The sequence below is a fragment of the Tenrec ecaudatus genome, chromosome 4 (genome assembly GCF_050624435.1).
Source record: "Tenrec ecaudatus isolate mTenEca1 chromosome 4, mTenEca1.hap1, whole genome shotgun sequence".
In the NCBI taxonomy this organism is placed as follows: Eukaryota; Metazoa; Chordata; class Mammalia; order Afrosoricida; family Tenrecidae; genus Tenrec; species Tenrec ecaudatus.
The window spans coordinates 199,082,732-199,104,096 of NC_134533.1; the positions used below are offsets into that span (position 1 = coordinate 199,082,732).

Consider the following 21,365-nt stretch of genomic DNA (forward strand, 5'->3'; position numbering starts at 1 on the left):
GATGGGCAGTTGGAGAGGTTCCCAGACTCAGTTGCCCCACTGTACCTTTTTCAGGGAAAAAAAAAAGACTCAGGGCCCCCTGGCAACTTTTGTGCTGTAAGTAGTCCATATGCAACCCTACCGATGAAGCATTGGTACCTGCTTTCACAGCGCCCCTGACCCCATCATTCCTGTGCCCCCTGAGGGGTGGTGTCAGCCAGTTGACAAACAGCAGTCTACTGAAAGGGAGCATTCTGAACTGGCCACCCCCTTGGCCGAGCCCTTCTGGACTGAAGTTCCCTGGGACCCCCTCACAGAGTCCGCTTTACAATGAGGCCAAAGACATGTCTGCAGCAGACTGCGAACGTGACAAGACCTTCCCCAGTATCCGAGTCATCATGCTCCACAGAGGACGCGTCCCCATATATTTCTTTCATCTCCCCTCCCAGTTCACCCAGTGAGGTAAACAGATGTGCATCCCGTTGTGTTCCCTAGTCCTGGGATGGATGCACTGGACTCCAGGAAGGTCTGGCATTCAGGACTTTGAATGGCATCCTTCTTCGTCAACGGTGACAGGGAAGAACTTGAGCTGTCACATGCGGAGAGGAGATACTGCCCTGGCGGGGTGGGGGGGGGGCGGCTGAGGGGGGGTGAGCAGAGATTTTCAAACCAGATGTGAGACATAGGTTTCTGACTGCACGCACCCTGATGAGCCCTGTTCCTATCACTGAGGCGCGCGGACAGAGGCTGGTTACATGCTTGTGTGGTCTGTGTACACGCTCAACAGCAACAAGATACGTTATTTTTAAAGTCATATGAAAAACCACCAGCAAAACGCCATGGGACGTCGTGGCTCCTTGATTGGAGGACACTCAGAAACCCAGAGGGAAACATCACGGATGCAGACCGATGGCTCAGGGCTCGGCTCGTTTGTGGACTTCTACCCAAGGGGGTCTTGAATGGGGGCTGGCTGCAGCCACATAGCTCCCCCCATGGTGGGCGGACCGACTCTAGGGTTTGAGTTCACAAAGCAGACTTTTTGAAGGGAGTAAGACACAAAGCACGTGGTCTTTTTTGCTTCAAAATAATCTGCAATACTACTAGTAGGTCAGCTTTTTTTTTCCTTTCCCAATTCAATTCATTTAAGTTTTTCAATGAAAAAAATATACTCCTCCATCCTTCAAAAGAAAGAAATCCCCTTAGACTGTACTAGGAGCTCTGGTGACACAGTGGTTAGGCTTTGGCTGCGAGCCACAAGGTCAGCAATTCGAAACTACTAGCCGCTTCTCCAGAAAAAGATGGGGTCTCTACTCCCATAAAGAATTACAGCCCTTTACCCAGTTCTACCTTACAAATCTGGCTAGAGTGGAGTGCACACATTGGTACAGATAAAGCCCTCAGGAAGAGTAGTAGGTGTAGCGATATCATGAGGGTGGTGGGTGGGGGCGGGGAGGGGAGGGGAGAAAGGGGGAACCCACCACAAGGTTGGATATATAACCACCCCCCAGGGGGATGAATAACAGAAACGTGGGTGAAGGGAGGCAACAAACGGTGTAAGACATGAAATAACAATAATATATCATTGATTGAGGATTCATGAGGGTGGGGGAGGGAAGGGGGAAAAGAGTAGCTCACACCAAGGGCTCAGGTCGAAAGACCATGTTTTGGAAAAGTTGATGGCAACATACGTACAAGTGTGCTTAATACAATTGAATGGTGGATGGTCATAAGATTTGTAAGAGCCCCCCCCCAATAAAATGATTTAAAAAAATAAGTTACAGTCTTGGGAACTCACAGGGGAAAGCTCTACCCTGTCCTATATGATCGCTGAGTGTCAGCAAGATTGTGTGACTATCCAGAGACACTGTCCCATTGCCACCAGGTTCAGCCATGTGACACTGTGGTATTTCTCTGTGGGAGCGCTAAGGGCTGCGCTGTGGTTCTCCCAGCTAGTGCGTTCTCAGGGATGGTGATGGTGAGCAGAGCCAAAGCCGGCACTCAACCAGACTTTCTGGGGTCACCACGAAGCTATAACGGACTAACATCGTGTCTCTGAAACGCGCTGCGTGCTCGGAGGTGGCGCTTCTTGTCTTTCATTGTCACGGCAAAGCATCCCTCAGGTCAAACGAAGTCAAGCTGCAGCAACAAACAGCCCACCCTCAAATCTCAGAGCTTCTTAACCACGAGGGCTTATCATTCGCTCACACGCCATGCCAGTCGTGGGTCGGTGATGTTGAGTAGAGACAATTTTAAATCATAGCTCCTGATAGATCACAGGCCAGTGTGTGGCAAGTCTTGTGGATCCAGTGGCGGTAAAAGCATCTTAGCGCTGGCAGGGGTCTTGACATGGCTCCCCAAGCTCAGGGCTCTAGCGTTGCTCCACATGTCTTGTCGACAGGCATGTGTGGCAGGGAGGGAGCCTGTGTCCTGCCTCCAGGAGTTATTTATTTCCTTAGCGCCTCTAAATGAGGTCATCACGCTGCGACCTGATTGGCAGGCTAAACCCCACCCCTCCACTCTTAAGTCTCAAACTGACAACAGGTGATGTAACTACTACAGGGGCTAGTGGACCCAGCCAAGGCACTCTGGCATTGGCTGGGTGGGGTGGGGGGCCTGCGAGGCTTGGGGGAAGCATCCTTTCCAAGGCTGTAGGGGGACAGAGGTGGGCCCCCTTGGCTTTTTTGGGACTGTTTGCATGGCCTCCCTCCTGACTCACCTGTGTGTTCTTGCCCCCACAGGAGCCTGTGTGAAATGCAGCAAAGGGGTGTTTGGAGCCGGCCAGGCTTGCCAGGCCATGGGGAACCTCTACCACGACGCGTGCTTCACCTGTGCGGCCTGCAGTAAGTGTGTGTGCGTGTGTGTGTGTGTGATGGAGGAGGGGCAGGGAGCATAAGGACCAAGAGACGGGGTCTTCATATCCTAGTGCTATCACAGAAATAGCACACGTGGCGGTTTTAAAGAACAGAGGAGACTGTTAAAGCATGTGGGGGACAAGCCTTCACAATCGAACGGGTCTAAGGGGCGGTTGTGTAATTGAGGGGCAAAATTAGAGAGACATCAGACAAGCTAAAACACATGGGTGCTCACCTCCGAGACCATCATGGAGGAGCCAGATCTGTGCAGAGAGAGAGAGAGAGAGAGAGTGTCTTTTCAACCAAGGCCACTCTAGGGGCGTGCCAGGCCCCTAATGACAGGGAATCACGTGCCTACCAGGAAGGGGTTGTATGATAGGCATAAGCGTGACAGGAAGGCACACACGTAACAAGATGAGCAGGATCTAGAGTCAAGATGGCAGCCTGACCTGGGTGGTCCCTCAGTTGGCTTGACCTTGGGTGTCTTTGGTCTCTGTGTCAGGGGAACAATCCATTATCCGTCTCAGAAGGGAGTGGACTCTACTTAGGGTGGGACAGACAACAGGGCCTGATTGCCCCAGACGGCTGACCGCCAAATGTATAGTCAGAGACTGTGCGTTTGCGCAAACAGCACCTTAGGTTTGGCATCTATTATGGGGGGACAACCTGGGGAATAACTTTTCTGTCTCCCACGGAAGAGGCTGGACGTCTGAGAGCAGGGCAAGCTTCTCTCTGTCCACGCTGGGGAAGTCAGTCCCGCGTCAGCTGCTCTGCGGGCCTCCCAGGGGCTCCTTGGAAAGCTCCATGTGGCTCCCATCGGGCCTCCCTCTGGCTTGCCTGCCCTCTGCCGACTCTGCTCCTTCTGTATCTGGAAAGGCCATGAGGTTTCAGACACCCCCACACTGACACTGCCTCGTCAACACAACAAAGAGCACCCCACCTCCACGTGGGCGCGCATCCCCAAGCACTGGAGCCAGAATCCATTTCAGTCCATGTTGAAGATCGTCTGTGGCCATGGACACCTGGCCTGTGGCCCTACCCTGCAGGGTGGACAGTTCCTGTAGAATAGGACTTCTTACCGGCCGGCGTATGGGACTAACAACCCCCCTGCCCCCACCCCACGTATCAGACAGCCGGTGATGTACTTAGGGGATCCTTACACGTCTGAGTTTGTCATGCATCACAGAGCTCTCAGACCTGGTGGACGGCTCGCTGCAGCAGTACACATCCCATGTCCTCCTGGCATGTGTCTGCCCTACTGTGGGGACCAGCCAGCCAACGGGTGATGAGCCAGGTATAGTTGATCCCCAAAGAGCACCCCAACCTATGTTCTGCAGGCTGGTAGATGGGTGTGTGGGGGTGCACACTGGTGCTTGTTTGTGCACACGGGCAAGGGCACCTTCTCACTCAGGCACATGCATATGAGGAAGGTGGCAGACCAGGAGACGGCCCCATGCTGCCCACAGAATCGCTGGAAGCAGCCTGGACGACGAGTCTAACACCCGACAGGACATCTGCTGAGCCTGACCAGGCCATTGGTGGCTGATGTTTTCTGGTCAATGTTAAAAGATACCGTTTGGGAAACACTTTTGGAAAACATTGTGTTGATGTTCTCAAATCCTCTGCCAAGGCTGGACACCCCCCCCCCTCCCGAGGAGAACTGTGCTCTTGAGGGTCTTCAGTGGCTGCATGTTGGAAAGTGATCGTCAGACCCTTCTGAGGTTCCTCTGGGTGGGCTCGAACCACCAGCCTTTAGCAGAGTCCCTTGTAGGACCTGGGGACTCTTGTCCTGGCTCATAGGGGCCAATTGGATAAGATAGGCTAGAACTTCTCTGTAGGTTTTCCAAGCCGTGGATGGAGCAGACAGCCTCATCTTCCTCCCACAAAGAAGCTGGTGGCCTTGAGCCTTCAACCTTCTGGTCAGCAGTGCAACACAGTGGCAGTGCCCCCAGGGATCCCCTTCCAAGGCTTGCTTGCTCATTCACTCACTGACAAGGTAGAACCGCCCCTGTGGGTTTCCGAGACTGTAACTCTTTACAGCAGTAGAACGGCTCATCTTTCTCCCCGGGTGGTTTCGAACCTGACCTTCCTTGTGGCTAGCAGCTCGATAGGTCACCTGCTCTGCCACCAGGGCTCTTGCCTGATGGGGTTTGCTGCCATCAAGTGGATTCCAACCCGGTGACCCTGTAGGCTAGCAGCTGCCCCTCAAGAGAATGATAGAGCAAAGCCGCAGCAGGTGGTGGTGGTGGTGAGGGAGTTCGTACTTCAGATCTGGCCCAGGGGCTCTGCAGCCTGGCTGCTCCCTAGAATCAGCTGGGGAGATTTTAACCCGGTGCCCTGGCCCACCCAGAGCAGCGGAGGCAGAATGCCCCGGGTGTGGAGTAGTGGGTGTTTGCAAAACTCCCTAGGTGGCAGCTGTGTGTGGCCGGGCCGAGAACCACTGACCTGGTGTCCGGCTTCTCATTTTGGACACCCGCCCGCAGAGCAGTGGAGGGGCTCGCTCACAACTGAAGACTCACAGCACTCTACTCTTGGGGCCCACCCAGCAGCTCCTTGGGGGATTGGCTCTCTGTGCCCCCAAAGATTGCAGCTTCCTAGGGCGGTTCTGTTCTGTTCCCCAGGGCCACGCGAGCCAGAGGTGGCAGGCCATGGAACGTGTCAACAGCAGCTCACCACCGGTTGGTGGTACAGCCGGAGGCCCTCCTGGGCTCACAGCCTGCTGGCTTCCAATAGCTTTGACCAGCGGGGCATGGGCACGGGCATGGCTCCTAGCCTGCGGAGCCCTGATGACCTGCTCTGTGCCCACGTTGTCAACCTCTCATGCGCAGCCTCACTGCGATTTCCCGCAAGACGCTCGCCGGAGAGCTCTGCACATTGTTCCTTGTTCACCGCGGGCGGTGTGGGGGTGGGGAGTACAGTGAGTTGACGGCGCGTGGGCCATGGAGAACCTAGGTGCTGTCTGGACAGACGCTTCTCTGGGCCTCCTTGCCGGAGCCCTGCTGCACTCGGAGTTGTCCCGGACAGAGGGCTCTGCAAGGAGCCTCATCCACAGCTGGGCAAGCTGCAGTGGCTATGCCTCTGTGGCCTTTGACCAGATTCACGGCCCTCCTGTTTGTTTGACACTAGCCTGTGTGTCCCAAAAGGAGCCAAGTCTTTTCAGTTTTTCTTTCCCTCTTTTTAGAGCCATTCAAAGACCCGTGGTTAGCTCTCAGGGGTCCAGAATCTAGCAGGTTTTAAAGTCTGTAGCCTTTTTTTTCTCTCTCAATTAGACTTTATGAAGTTATTGTGTGTGTGTGTGTGTGTGTGTGTGTATACACACATTTGTTTAAATTTATTCTCACCCTTTGGCTTATGGGGGGTTTTACACCTCAAGCAAGTTTATCTCTGCATTCCTGATGGCTTGCTTGCGTTTGACCCCTTCCACTTGTAACATCCTGCTGGCTCCCTCGCCCTGAGTCAGGCCATCTTTAACACCTGTTTCGTGTTATAGCCCTACGAGGGTTGGTTGTGCTTATGCCCTGTGTAAAAAAGTACCTTTTAACACCCGTGCTTCCTGCAGCTGCTCCTCCACATTCGTTCTGTTTTCCAGGAAAAGGAAGTGAATGGATCCGACTCGGGGGTCAGTTGGTTCCACCCGTGGCTTGGGAGAGCTCTCATTTTTCAATGGGTTGAGTTACTGCTGCTTCAGACTGTAGCAACAATGCTAGATGCTTGAGGCAGGCCATGCTAGTTCAGGCTCCGATGCGGCCTGGCGTTTTAAAGGGCCCTGGTGGTGCAGTGGGTTACACCTTGGACTGCTAGCTGCAAGGTCAGCAGTTCAAAACTGCTTGTTGCTCCTCGGGAAAAAGATGAGGCTGTCTACTCCTGTGAAGAGTTACAGTCTCGGAAACCCACAGGGGCAGTTCTACCCTGACCTGTGGGTCAGAATCGACTCCCCGGAAGTGAAGGGGAGAGGGAGCAGTTAAAGAAGGTCACGTGATCTGGTCTCCATCAAATCACATCCTCTTTCCATATCCGTCAAACAGCTTTTCTTTCTTTCAAGTCCATGCCTCTGACCACATGGATCCTCGAATCTCCCCATGACTCACGTCATACATTTACGTTCTGTCCTGCCTTGAAGGCTTAGCTCAAGTACCTCCTCTACCAGGAAGCCCTCCCTGCCCTCTCAGTAGAAAGACGAGCCTTTTCTCCTGAATGCGGCACACCCAGCTCTCCAACGAGGGCCCCTGGGTGGTTAGCGCCCTCAGCTGGTGACCAAAAGGCTAACAGTTTTGGGTCCGCCAAGAGTCACTTAAGAAGAAAGTTCTGGAGATCTACTACCCCCTCCAAAAAAAAAATCAGCCACTGAAAAACTTCGAGGTCACCACGGGTCAGAATCAACGAGACTGCAGCCACCAGCCTGGTTTGGGTTTGGGCATTCTTGTTGGTGTTACCTTGTAGACTGGGGACCATCCTCAACGGGTTCTGTTGTGGGCAAGCCACGCCCCTCTGTCAAAAGGCAGGTGGCCCACAACACACTTTGCTGTGGGCCTGGCACACAGTCTGGTTTGGGGAGCCAGCCGCTGCTCTCCAGATGTAGCTGTAGGAGCCTTGGGGGGGCTGGAGGGGGGGGAGACTGGAGGCTGCTGGTGCCCTGCACGTGCTCGAGTGTGTCTCCATGGACTTCAGCGCCACGGAGACGGCACACACACGCCCGGCCTCTCTTGGTCCACTCCCATGTTTGTAGGTGAGAAAGAGAGGGGAGGAGAACTTCTCAAAGTCAAAACCCCAGGAAGGGAGCTGGCACCCGAATCCCAGGCTCTCAACTCCGAATTGCCCTTGCCCTTACCCATTTTACCAACTCTCTCTCAACAGCGTCAGCCAGCGGAGGTAAAGAGACACGTGCATTCCCTGCTCATCTGTGTTTTGATTGACAGAGGGACTTGGCGAGTGTGTGTGTTTGCTTTCTGTTTTCCTATTTCATGAATGAAAATAACCCTACTTAAAAATGGCTTGTCTGAAAAAAAACTGCTTGTCTGAATGCGTACGTACACATATGGATGCATACGTGGGTAAATGTGTTAGACAGGGCTCTCTAGAGAAACAAAACCAGAATGCTAATACTTTTATATACATTTATACAGATAGATATATAACATAAGAAAGAAACAGTTAATTCAATTATAAAGCAGTACAACTCACTCCCATGAGACAGTTGTGAGACACTGGCAGTCCTTCAAGTCTTGAGGGCCGCCAGGTAGTCCTCTGTAGAACAATTCAGCTATCCGGCCAACAGGCAGCAAACAGCAAGGCAGGTCCCCAACAGTCAGCCAGATGACAGGGTCTGACCGTCCCCAGCACAAGAGATGTAAATTCTAATGGTGTGGCGAAGCAGGTCTTGAAGGAACCTCAAATTACAGGCGACACCGTCCATGGGTTAGGTGTCCCACAGGTAGTGTAGCTTGCAAATTGAGGCAAAGAACAAGCAAGGCAGCCACACACTGGTCCAGTGATCAACGAGCAAAAGACAAGAGCAAAAGACAAGAAATGCGAGGCTCACCGAGCCATTTATATCTCCACCTTTCAATTAATCCCACATGTGTTTATCGGCCAGGTTGGCACAATTAGCTACCTCAGTAAGTAAAAATGTATTGCTACATGAGTCCCAGTTCATCCATGTACAAGTTGCTGCCAATCAAAATGTTATGCCAACCTATGTTGGCACGCAGTGGATAGCTGGAGATGAGTTCCAGGAGAGATACATTTGCCTTCGTCTCCTTAGGGTGTTTTCCAAAAAAAGAATACTTATGCCGTAGGGGGGAAATGATTTTGAGGTCAGAGCGAATACTGAATTATTAATAAAACTCCAGTGGACATCTTCCCAAATCACTGAAGCTTTGCACCAGGTTTGCAGCACTGCTGGCCACAAAGAGTAGTGTTGCAGTAGATCAGTCCCTTTCCAGAAGGCTGGGAAGACTGCAGATGGGTTCAAAGGAGGACAGTCAGCTCGGAGAGTATGGTGACTGGGAGGATGTCCGTCCGAGGGGTAATCTTGATAGATTTTCTAGAAGGACACAGGACAGACAGACACCGGTGCTTATTATGAAGGAGCTCCGGTGCATCGGTGAGAAGACAAGCCAGAAAAGTTGCACCGCGGAATTGTCTTCCATCACAACAGTGTTTAGGGAGCTTTTGCCACACGCACGGGGGAGGGATGGAGGAGGAGCCTCGGCGAGGACAGGACTGGCGGCCACACACATCGTGTGTCTGGCCACCAGTGTTGAGTGGGCTGTCTGAGGGGAAACTGGGCATTAAAGGGTCAAGTGGAAATCCCCATTGGCACCTTCCAGAACAGACTGTGTTGGGTAAAGAAGACAAGGCCACCGTGTCCTCCTCGAAGCAGTTTCAGTCCCCACAGCAAGGTTCCATTCACTTTGCAAAGATGAGACCCATCCCACACTAGCGTCCAGGTGACACCTGTCCCTGGCTTCTGTTGTGTCTTGGCTGGTACTGTTGCTAGGTGCCCAGAAGTCGGCTCTGGCCCAAAGCCTGATGCGGCGTCATCCTCACTCTTGGCCTTGATCATGAGCCTGTTGTTCGGCCTGTGTCTGTTCATCTCGCCAAGGGTCTGCCTCTTCTTCACCGGCCCTCCATCCAGCATGCAGTCCTTCTCCAGGGACTGGACTCCCCTGATAGAGTGTCCAGGGCATGCTGTTTGTAGTTCTTCTAAGATAGGTTCATTTGTTCTGACTCTCCATGGTATGTATTTTCAGTGTCCTCTGCCAGTACTGTAGCTCCGCTTTGACTTTTTTAGCTGTTCAGCTTTTGCGTGCAGATGTGGTGATTGGGATGTCCCCAGGGCTTGCATCAGGTGCACCTTAGTCCTCAAAGGGACACCGGTGCTCCTTAACCCTTTACAGAGGTCTTTGCCCAATGCAGTGCATCCTGATTGTTGGAAAACGATGGATGACGTTTTAACACACTTATATAACTATTCTCCCGGCTCTCCCCCTGAGAACTGGAGCGAGCCCGTGCCTTGGACTTGGACGTTGCCCCATCTAAGGCAGGTGGGAATTAAGCCAAAACCATCCAATCGGTGTCGGGCTAAGATCAGAAAAGAACTGACCCACCCAGGGCCTGTGTGGGTCAAGGTGCCATAATCTAGTGTTTATATTTCTGGATGGAAGTGTGCCCTGGGATCTGCTGACCATATCTTAGGGGGAGAAAAAAGAAAACAAAACACAGATGAAGAATATATATTACTGCCCATTCCACTTTCCGAAGCAAAACACCTGAGTCTGCTAAAGATCACGAGTGGATGTTACAGTGAAGTCTCACACAAGGAGGGGACAGCCCATCTGAGTTAGTGAGAAGTCTGCATCAAAAACACTAAATAAATGCCACCTCTCTAGTGTTTAGTTTCTCAATAAAGTCACCAGCTCTAAGCCCCGCACGGGAGAGCAGAGGCGCTTAATAAGTAAGACTTCTGGACAGTGAGTTAGGATCGGAAAGACAGGAGGCGTCTTGTCAGCTGTTTTGTTTTTCCTTCCAAGTCCAAACCCAAGCTCACTGTCGTCCGGTCACTTCTGACTCATAGCAACCCTTTAAAACCAGCAGCCAAACTCACCGCCATCGAGTCAGCTCTGACTCCTAGCGACCCTGTATGACAGGGCAGACTTGCCCTTGTGCGTTGCCAGGGCTGTGACTCTTTAAAGGAGTAGAAACCCTGTCTTGGTCTCCAGGAGCCACTGGTGGTTTCAAACTGTGGACCTTGTGGATCGCAGGCCAACGCATAACCAGTACGCCACCCTGGCTCCCTCTACTGCTTCTGAAATCATGTTTACTTTTTCCGTCAACTTTATAAATGGCGGCTTCCACCCGGCCTTTGAAAATGCTCACAGATTCTGACCGTGGGCCTTCAGAGTAGTTCATCCAGAACTTGGGAGGTCTTATTTTGGAATCTCTGGGTAGTGGATTAAACATTGAGCAGGTTCAGTAGTTCAAATCCACCAGCCACTCATAGACAGGACAGGTCTGCTTCCATAAAGATCACATAGCCTTTAACTCACGACAGTCTGCCTCCTCACAATGAATTTCCAGGGAGGTTACTATGAGCACCTGCGAGCAGGCTAATGTACTCTATACCTGCAGGAGCTCACAGATCCGTGTAGAAACCCAGCTTCTCTGTGATCTTCACGTTACAGGCGGCAGGGGCTTGGAAAGTTCTGTCTGTCTGTGGTTACAAAGCTGTTAGGTGGCAGCGCTTGAAAGCAGGACAGTGTGGACCCACAGCCCTTGCTCTAGGCCACTGTGGTCAATTTAGGTGACCTATGCTTAGGCAGGAGGAGCCCTGGCACCGTGCGGTTATGCATTGGGCTGCTAACACCAAGGTCTGCAGTTTGAAACCACCAGGCTCCAAAGGAGAAAGACGGGCTTTCTGCTCCCTGTGAACAGTTAGAGTCTCGGAAACCCACAAGGGCAGATCTACGCTGTCCTATAGCGTCGCTGTGAGTTGGCATCCACTTAAGGCGGTGCAAGTTGCTTAGACAAAATGAATGTGTGCTTCAGAAAGGGCTCTTCCTGTGTGTGGTTCAGCTACTGCCCCAGCGCTGTGCGACGTGAGAGACAGGGTGCTTGAGTACACTCCATCCTGAGTGCACCTGAGCGGGCTGGGACTTGGAAACGAGGCGGTTGAACTTCAACCAGGGATGCACCCCTCTGCGGAGACAAGGATTAAGGGGCTATTCTGTCTACAGGCCTCTGGTTCCCGAGTTGCTGAGGCTTCACAATGCCTTAGCCCATTTGGCTTTTGTCCGTGAGCCAAATGAGTCAGCTGGAGCTCAGGACAAAACTGTAGCCCAAGAATGTGAGCAAGGAAGAGTGGCTGAGTGAGCAGAGATCAAAGGAAATCTGTGGGCGAGAGCGAGATTAGGAAACAGCCCAAACCAATGGGAGCTGGGGCTGTGGCTGTGTGGGCCAGACGGGAACAGGGGGCCCTGGACTGGGCATGTTGTCTGCGGGTCTCTGGTGGGTGTCTGCAGCGGTCATTGTTCAGGTGAACTGAAGGGGGACTGGATGGGGCTTCCAGGAGCAGACTTAGATCGATCCAGCCAAGAAGCCTTGAGGCCCCTGACCGTTAGGAGAATTTTAGAATCTTTGTGCCTCTGGCGTGACTGGGGGCTAGGTTTGTGGGGGAGTCCCTAGTGGTCCACGTGGTGAACCAGCTCCGCTGCTCACCGAAAAGGTAGTGGTTTCAGTCCACCCAGAGACACTTGGGTCATTTTCCCTTCTACAGTTTCTGAAATTGAACGCTTTCCATAAACCTAAATAAGACCTATACATTTGTGAGCGGCTACAAGTATTTTTCTAGAGCTATGTGGTTATTTTTGTCTTCGTTTATTGCTTTTTAAATGTATTTAATGGAATTACGACTGAAATTGTATTTACTCGAAAAAAACTTTGGACCATTCCCGGCTGATTCTACAAGTCAGTGTTTTGCTGTCTAGATTCTCGGCAACCCTCTAACATAAAGCACCAAGAGGGGAAACGGAATCTCGTGAAACTAATATTCATTTTGGGAGAAGCGACTTTATTGTGAACAAAATTTTAAGATAAAAAAAAATTAGAAAAATCATTAGAGATAAGAATAAGATCATTTGCATGCCACCAGAATTTTATGTCAGCTTTACTTTCATCAGAAATTATATTGCATTAGAGATTTTATGGTGTGTGTGTGGGGGGGGGTGGGGGGAGCAGGGGAAACTTCCCCAGTATAGCTCTCCTGGCCTTTTCCTCCACCAATGTGATTTTTCGAATTTTTCTTAACACGTCTTCCTCGTAAGTTAGATTCTGCCTTGCATTTAGTGGCCAAGCACACCTCCTTAGAAGCTTCTGTTCTGCGTGACATCTCTTAGAAAGCACACCCACAAGACAGACATCTCTGACCAAGAGAGCTTCTCTGTAGCCCCCACTGATCACAGAGACGTGTGTCAGCACGCTGTTTGGAACAAACTCACCCCGGTATCAACTGGAGCCTCTGGGGCCCTGTCACCTTCCTTTATTGTCACCCCTCCCGCTCTTTTCTCCATTCACTGGCAGTTTTATCTGCCAGTGGTTTCCACCTGCAGTTCTGTGCCCCTAACACCGGTCGTAACATGAGCTCCGTTTCCTCACTTGCTCCTCCCAACCACACTCATCTTACTCACACGTGGACACAGACAGCGCCTCAGAGAGGCTGCACAGCTGGGTGAGGGTGGGCAGTCTGGGGTCTGGGGTGTAAGCTCAGGCCCAGGGCCCCAGAGCCTATGTTCTTGTTGACCGCACAGCAGTGGTTCTCCCCCTTGAACAGCTTCCATCACCAGGAGCAGACTCCTGGCTCCCTGCTGACACCCTATTGCGCATGCGCAAGGAACACACCGGAGGGATTGATGGAGCTGGGTGACCTCCCTAACCACACGTCTTTACCTTCATTTGAGCTTCCAGCTCTCTGGACTCTCTCCTGTCTTATGCATGCAATACGGTACCAACCAGCCCCATGGGGGCTATTAAGCATCTGACATGTGACTTAGTGTGACTTCAACTCACTGCCACGGAGTCAGTGTCAACTCATAGGCACCCTATTGGACAGGGTAGAACTGCCCCCTGTGGGTTTCAGAGACCATAAATCTTTACAGGAGCAGCAAGTCTCATCTTTCTTCAGCAGAGCTGCTGGTGGTTTCGAACTGCTGACCTTGTGATTAGCAAGCAGCCCAGGATGTAACCCGCTGTGCCTAGTATGACTTAGAAACTGCAGTTTTTATTTCACATCATTACAGTTTAAGTTTAAATAGCCCATTCTGGCTCATGCTTTCATTCTGTTGGCCCTCTTTTCATTTTCTTGATTGGTAGCATTTGCAGTATAAAAGTTTCCACACCTTTTAAATTTTGATGTAGTCTAACTTAGTTTTTCTCCTTCTGCTACTAGTGTTTCCAGGGACATGTGTGAGAAAGCTTTGCCCAACCCAAGATTATGTTTAAGCTTTCTTCTAAGAGTTTTATACATGTGGCATTTACATGTGGTCTGTGGGCCATTTTGAGCTGATTTTTGTGTATGGTGTGAGGTAGGGATTCAGTATCAACCTCTTGGATGTAGTTGCCCCAACATCATTTGTTGAAAACTGTTCTCCACTGAATCGCCTCCGCAAACTTGACAATCAGTTGAACCCTATCATAAGAGTTTATTTTTGGTCTCCTAATTTTATTCATGGAGCTAGTCCGCTATCTTCTAAATAAATTTAACTAACAAGGGGGGAAAAAGTCCTATTTACTTATGCAGTTACCACTTTTGGCCCTCTTCATTCTGTATATCACGGGAGAAAGGTAAAGTTAAAACTTAATCTTGGAAACCCACTGGGGTAGGTCTACCTGTTCTACAGGCTCACTATGGGTTGCAATCCACTTGATGGCAGTTAAGTTGGATTTTGTTTGTAAGAGTTTTCCATTCCTTTGCTTAGATGCAGTTTACAGCTCTTTATCTGATACTATGTTTCTTCTTGAAGGACTTCTCAGGAGGAAAAAGACTTGTTAAGTGAGGAGAGGGCAGGGAGGTAATGGTCCAAAAGGGCTGCTGCTGAATTTGTTTCAGCTTCTGTAGGTCTGAATCCATCTTTATCACACCCATGTCTTTAAAGGATATTTTCAGCTCAGTATAGAATTCTAGGCTCTTCGTGTTACCTTTCAGTGCTTTAAACCTATTTTCCAACAACATAATAATTTATAAATTACCAAGGGTTCATGAAGGAGGGGGGAACAGAGTGGGAGGGGAAAAATGAGCTGATACCAAGGGCTCAAGTAGAAAGCAAATGTTTTGAGAATGATGAGGGCAGCAAATGTACAAATGTGCATGATATACAATGGTTGTATGTATGGACTGTGATAAGAGTTGTACAAGCTCCTAATGATTAAAAAACAACAAAACCAAAAGGCCAACCTATTTTCCACCACGTTCTTGCTCACGCGTGATGTTTTCCATGCGAAGCCCAATGCCATCCGCATCTTGATCTCTAGGAGTTGTGCCGTCTTTCCCTGGCTGCTTCTAAGCGTTTTCTCCTTATCGTTGATTTTGAGAAACTTCAGACGATCTTGGTGTCAAGTTCACGTGTCCTGTGCTTGACATCTACTGAGCTCCTTGAATCTGTGGACCTAGAGTCTTCATCCAGTCTGGAATGTTTCCCCTCCCCCCTGCTCTTATCTCATCTGGAGCAGACCCGCACCTCATTCACGCTCTACATTGTTTCACTTGTTTGTAGTCAAGTGGCCTGGTAACATTGTAACAAGGTTCAGAAATCCGGCTCAGAGAAGGAAAGATGCAGCAACACAATCAGACAGGGAACACACAGCTTCCTGCGCAACCTGTGTGTCTCCAGTCATGTGCAGACTCTAGGGTTACCTGGCTGCCAAGGTGTGTAAGAGGTGTATACACCTCTCTGTGTGTGCACATTGCTTTGTTAAGTGCAGGCCGTGGCCTGATCATGCACGAGTCCCACTCCTGAGCTGGCCTTTGTCACCCGTGTCCCTTCGTTGCAATGGGGTAGAGTTCCCGTCTAATGGTCAGTTAGTCAGATGTTTGCCTTAGCATCTAATGTGCTTTTCTTTCTATGCATAAAATGACATTAAAGGCTTCAAGATATACAAAACACCTTTCACATAAAAAATGACAATAGTGTTTTGATGAGTCTCAAGGAAACACCCCTTTATTATATGAACCATTATACATACCTCAGATCTTAGTATACTAGTCTTCGTGAGGGTTGGTTTGTGACTGGGTTGCGTGTGGTTGGATGTTTGCAACCTGTCGACTGCTCGTATATCACATGGTGTTCACACAATGTCCACTTAACGTCCTGGCTCCAAGAATGTATCGTGAATGGTAAGCAATGCCTAGCTCTACTCTCTTAGTTTCATGTTCGATAGTTTTTTAAAAATTAATTTAAAAGTTCTTAATTGGGATCAATACATCTGTCAAATCATTTCATCGCTCAGTCACGTCCAGCAGAAGTGTTTTGCTACCACAATCAATTTCCAGACATTCTTTTTCTTTCTGAACCCTTTGATGTCTTCACCTCGCCACCTCCTCTGTGCCCCTCCCCCCAAACCAAGTATTCCACTAGCTCACTCTGTAGATTCATCAGTCTTGGTTTTCATACAAAAAAAAAATGGGAAAGAAAAACATATACCACCACTTCAAGACTTCAAGAGAGTGACCTCCGATGACATAACACTCCTGAGATACCCGCTAATGTGTACAATCAAAAGCTATGCTTTTTAAACTTACTGATAACACACACACACAATGTGTTACCTGCTACTGATTCCATTCCGAGTCTTTTTCGTCACACACACTTTAGCTTTCTTCTCTAGAAGTGCCGTGTAGACTTGTCACAAGGATCTCCGATGTTGCTTCTTAGTGTTCTGGGCATGTGGGCTGTAGTAACAGTCCTGGCGGATGCCTTCCTCAGGTCCTGCTAACCAGAATGGATCAGACGTGGCGTATTACATCGACTGAAGACCCTCCTCTTCTGGGGTCTGCGCTTCCCTGCCTCTTTGCACACCTGGTCATCGTTGGTTGTGAATCTTATCTGGTTGGGCCCTGAGTGCTTTTGTATTATTTTAGATGGTCTTATGCACTTCCAGGCCTCAGCTGAGCACAGAGATCCTGTCCAACCTTCCTTTTCTGACTTGTTGGGCAAGTTTGGAGCCTAGCTCCATCCAGGGCTAGTTATTCCCCAGACTGGAGGCAAAGGCCTTCTGGTGTTTACTCGATACCGTGTGAATGGCTGGCGTTCCCTGTCCGGCTGGTAGGATCAGATGCTGTTTCGGGGCTCCCGGGAGCATGGCTTGTTTGTTTCCCCTGGCCTTGGCCAGTTTCCTCATACACTTGAGTGCCCAGCACCCTGCTGGGGCTGGAAGGAGACCTGCAGAGTCGAGGGGCTTCTCGCTGTGCACCGTTTCCCTCCTCTGATCCCCGTGTCCACGGCCTGGGGAAGTGGGACCGACAACAGGAATGGACTCCCCAGGAGGAGCCCGGAGTGGCGAGGGAAGAGGTAGCCTCCAGCCAGTTGAATTGGATCCGAACCACCACCAGGGCTTTGAGGCTGGACCTTCCCCTTTTCTAGTATTTATTTTGTATTGTATTTCACAAGGAAATAAGTTCTTTAGCAGATGGAAATGAAAAACAAGATGAAGCCACACCCCCACCCACAACCCGGCCCTTTACCACAGTTAAACTGGGGAGGAGAAAGAGGGAGGCGGCTCATGGGTGTGGTTTTGAGCTCAGGAAGTTTCCTTCTAAGAACGTGAAGGGCGTGGGTGGGGTCCTGTGTCTGCTCTCACTGCCAAGTGTGAGCACTGAGCCCGGCTCCTCAATCCAGACTTAGACCCTTCCTGAGACGTTAGGTGACAGGCACACAGTCTCTTCACTGGGAGGGGGCAACGCCAAGGTTGGACCCCCCAGCCCAAGGACTTTCCACCTTTCTGCCTTGCCCCTTGAGTCTAGCACACGGAGAGAACTGGGGCCTGCCGTGAGCTTCCTGAACAACGGAGGAATCCTGATGGCATCTCGTTTGGTTTAAGTCACACTGATCTGGTCGGTTTCTCCCTGATGCTGTCATACATGGAATACCTTTTAAGAGCCGAGTCCCTGGGTAGCGCCAATGGACATTAACTGGACTTGGGTGCTAACTGAAAAGTTGGAAATGCGAGGTCTGCACAGGGGCGCCTCAGAAGAAAGGCCTGGTGATCGACTTCTGAGAAATCAGCCCTTGACCACCCCCATGGGGCGCCCTTCTATGCTGACCCGCGCGGTGACACGCTCCATGCCTACTGGTTCCAGTGAACCTCGTCAGGTAGAAGCCGTCTGAAGAAGTAAACTTGCAGCCAGCCTTCTCGAACTGTTCAGGCCACAGGTGCTACAGATGAGGACTGGAGTTTCTCCTGCTGTTTTGTCTTCATTAACTTAAGTGTCCTTCTCAATAGGCGTGAGGGGGCTGGTGGCCACCCGAGACAGCGCACAGGTAGAATAAGGAAACGGACGGACTGAAGACGGCGCAATGCAAACACCGTCTACTTTTCACTTCCTTTTCCCAGAAACCGCTTGGTTGTCTGCACAACTGTGCAGTGTTACTTTTCAGGGCGGGCGATCACCTAGAACCCCTGGGATTTGAGGTGGCGTCTTACAACTAAGGGCCAATTACTTCCCCTCGGTCCCCCCACCCCCTGCCCCCAAATTAGATGATAAGTCCTTTCTGTTTCTAGAGGGCAGGGAGAAGGGCGAGCAGTGAAGATTGGTTTTTCACTCCTCCGCTGAAATGACTGAGCACTCTGGGCTACCCTGGCTGGACCAGGCGCCTTTCTCTTTTCAATTGAACGTGGCCCGGAGGCAAACAGAAGCTAGTCATTGACCGCATCTACGGGAAGCGGATTTCTGGGGTGGATTCACACTAAGTCAGGATGTTTATCACAGTATTTGATAAACCAGTGTTGAAATGGGGAGATGAAGGGCACTTTGTGAGTACTGTGCCCTGAAACGTCGGCAAGTTTGCCCGACCCTCACTTTTCTCTCCCCACTTGCAAAATGCAGACTCAGTAGAACTGTACCATGACGTGAGAGTGCGGCTCAGTGGTCTAGAATGCAGGGTTGCATTTACACAAGGCTCCCGAAGGGAGCTGGCCTTCCCCACTGGCCAGCCTGGAGTTGCGTCGACCATTCTGTGGTTTGGTGCCACCTAGTGGGGTTGGTGGAAAAGGACATCTTGTTTGCTAAAAACTGCTGTCAAAGTTAATGCCGACTCCTTTTGACCCTACGGGACGGGGTACAGCAGCCCCCTGTGAGTTCCCAAGACTGTAACTCTTTACAGGAGTTGAAATCCTCATCTTCCTCCCTCGGAGGGGCTGCTGGTTTTGAACTGCTGATCTTGTGGCTAGCAGCCCAACAAGTCTGCTGACACTTGGTAACACATACCAAAAGCCAAATCAATGCCATCGAGTCAATTCTAGCTAAGAGTGACCCTGCATGGGGTTTCTGAGGCTGTAAGTCTTTACTGAAGCGGATAGCCTCATCTTTCTCCCAAGAAGCAGTTGGTGGATTTGAACCGCACACCTTGCAATTATAATCCAACACTTACTGGACAGGGCCATCGGGGCAGGTTTTAATGTGTTTGTGTAATGATTTTCTGTGAGTTGGGGGTTAGAGGTACCCTGCTTTCTGATAAACAAAGCATCTGGTTCCGAGCTCCTTGGGTTCCTTAGGACTTTACGAACCCATTTCTGGGACCACAGTCTGGTGTACACCGTATGCTGGGCTCGGAAGCCTCGTTGTCTCCAAAGACGCCTCTGCCACACCCCCACAGCCTCATCCACAAAGACGACCTACCCAGGCCCCAAGGGACGGCACACTACCCTGCGCTGTGTGGACTGCGTTGCTATTGACACTCCCGTGCTGTGGGTTGGGGGTACTGTGTGCCCACCCTGGAAAGGTTCCCAGATCCGTGAGTGCTCGAGCAGCAGGCCCAGGGACTTCTAAGAAGATACCCCTGCTTACCTTCAGCCAGCGAGACTCCATCTGTCGATGACAGTGATCTTGTCAGTGCCACGGCTTCGGAAACGGGAGTTACACATGTTGGGAATGTGTTCCTTCCCTGCCACCCAATTTCCATAGAGGAAGCGGGGGAAACTACCCCTCCCCCCAAAAAGAGGTGAAAATATAAGTTGGCCAATTTATAAGGTTTTCACCAGGCAATTGTCATGAACGGCCTCTGTCCCAGTGCCTGGGGAAACAGCAGCTCTACCTGAGACTGTTTGCTGGTTCCGCCAGGAAGTGGCCACAAACCGTTTGTGGGAAAGTGGAAAGATAGGGTCTTGCCACGCACTTTGTGACGCCTCCTAGCACGTCTCTGGTGCGTGGCCTGTATGGTCCTGTCCCACGTGTTGGCACTGGCTTCTTTCTCGGCAGGGGAAGGCGCTAGGAGGTGGGTGTTGTGGTTCCCAGTCGGCCTTTCCCAGTGAGGCTTCTTGCCAAACAGCCAGTCTCTCCCTCTGGTCGGCATCTCCCGCCGCATCGGGCAGTCCCTGCCGACTTCTGGGGGTGTGGACGTGTCTGTCATCGTTCAGTGTCATCTCGCCATGGCTTCAACCCATGGTGACCCCATGCGCCTTTATTTCTGCTTAAAAAGCGTTTCTCCGAGACAGGCAAGGGAAAGGGGATCTGGGGAGTAAATACTGAAGTCAGGAGGGGGCACGTGAACGGATCGTGATTACACATCTCATTTTAAAGGCTGTTTAACACGGGGCGGGGGATGTTCTAAAATGGAGGTGGGAATGATTGCACAGTTCTCGATATGATTGAGCGGTTGAATTGTCTGATGTGCAAATTATCTGCCAATAAAACTGTTGGCAGGGTTGGGGGATGATCCTTCTTCCTCTCCCGAACCCCACTTCCCTGAATACTAGTATTTTCTTTATATTCTACCTCTGTGCTTTCTGTTTCTCCTGTAGGTCGGAAGCTACGGGGAAAAGCCTTTTACTTTGTCAACGGCAAAGTGTTTTGTGAGGAAGACTTCCTGGTGAGTATGTCTGGCCCTGGGGAGGGAAGAGGATGGGGAGCCTGGGACCGGACTGGTGTGGGCTTGGGAAGCAGCCCTGCGGCCATGGACTGCCTTCTATGGATGCAGGGGCAGCCCAGGCTGCAAGGCCCTGTTTTCCTCTGCTCTGTCCTGCTCTCCTGGGATCCCATTGCCTCCCAAGGACTGGAAGTCAGTCTGTGTGCCCCTGACTCCCAGTCTGAGCTCCAGCCATGCCTGTGCCCTGGCAAGCCAGCTGGGGAGTCTCCCTATCCACTGCATGTAGCCTCCAAGCTTTCCCCAGCCACTTACACCCCTGTGTCTTAGATAGCCTCATCCTACCCTATCTCGCCATATGAGGGAATGCACTGCCCCATAGCTCCCCCTTTCTCTGAAAACTCCAGTGTGTGTGTGTGTGTGTGTGTGTGTGTGTGTGTGTGTGTGTGTGTGTGTGTGTGTGTAATGTGGGAGGGTACAACTAAAGAACTTAGCAAGTTTGTATGAAGCTAACAACAGAAGGTGCTGGCTTGGGAAGCAGAACTAGACTTGCATTCAAATCCTTCTGGAGGAGCCCTGGAGGCCTAGTGGTTATCCAGCAGACGCTCTGTGGGAGACAGACAGGACTCTACTTCCACAGAGAAACTCAGAGGGGAAGTGCCACCCTGCCCCCTAGGGTCGCTATGAGTCAACATCCACCTGATGGCAGTGAGCACCCCTTATAAGCAGCTGTGATTTCACGTAACCCCTCTGAGCTCCCGCTTGGGAAAGGAGAATTGCAGAATTGAGCGAAGGCCCCAGCACAGGCGCCCAAACTAGAGGGTGTGCATCAGAATCTCTGAGGGCTTGTGAGAACACCAACTACCAGGCCCTGGGTTTCCGATCGGCTACAAGTCCTCAGGGGACTTCCTCTCTGAGAGCCAGCAGGTGAGCGACTCAGGTCTCTCCCACACAGCTGCATGCC

The 21,365-nt window shown here is 51.1% G+C and overlaps 1 protein-coding gene across 2 annotated transcripts in view; it reads left to right on the forward strand.

The window, feature by feature from the left end:
* The window catches only part of LIMD1 (LIM domain containing 1), a 59,393-nt gene that overhangs the window by 28,229 nt on the left and 9,799 nt on the right, over positions 1-21,365 (forward strand). For both annotated transcript variants that reach the window (XM_075547228.1, XM_075547229.1), the window contains exons 2-3: positions 2,718-2,819; positions 20,340-20,407. In XM_075547228.1, the coding sequence (XP_075403343.1) occupies positions 2,718-2,819; positions 20,340-20,407 (170 nt within the window). The remainder of the gene's footprint in view (positions 1-2,717; positions 2,820-20,339; positions 20,408-21,365) is intronic.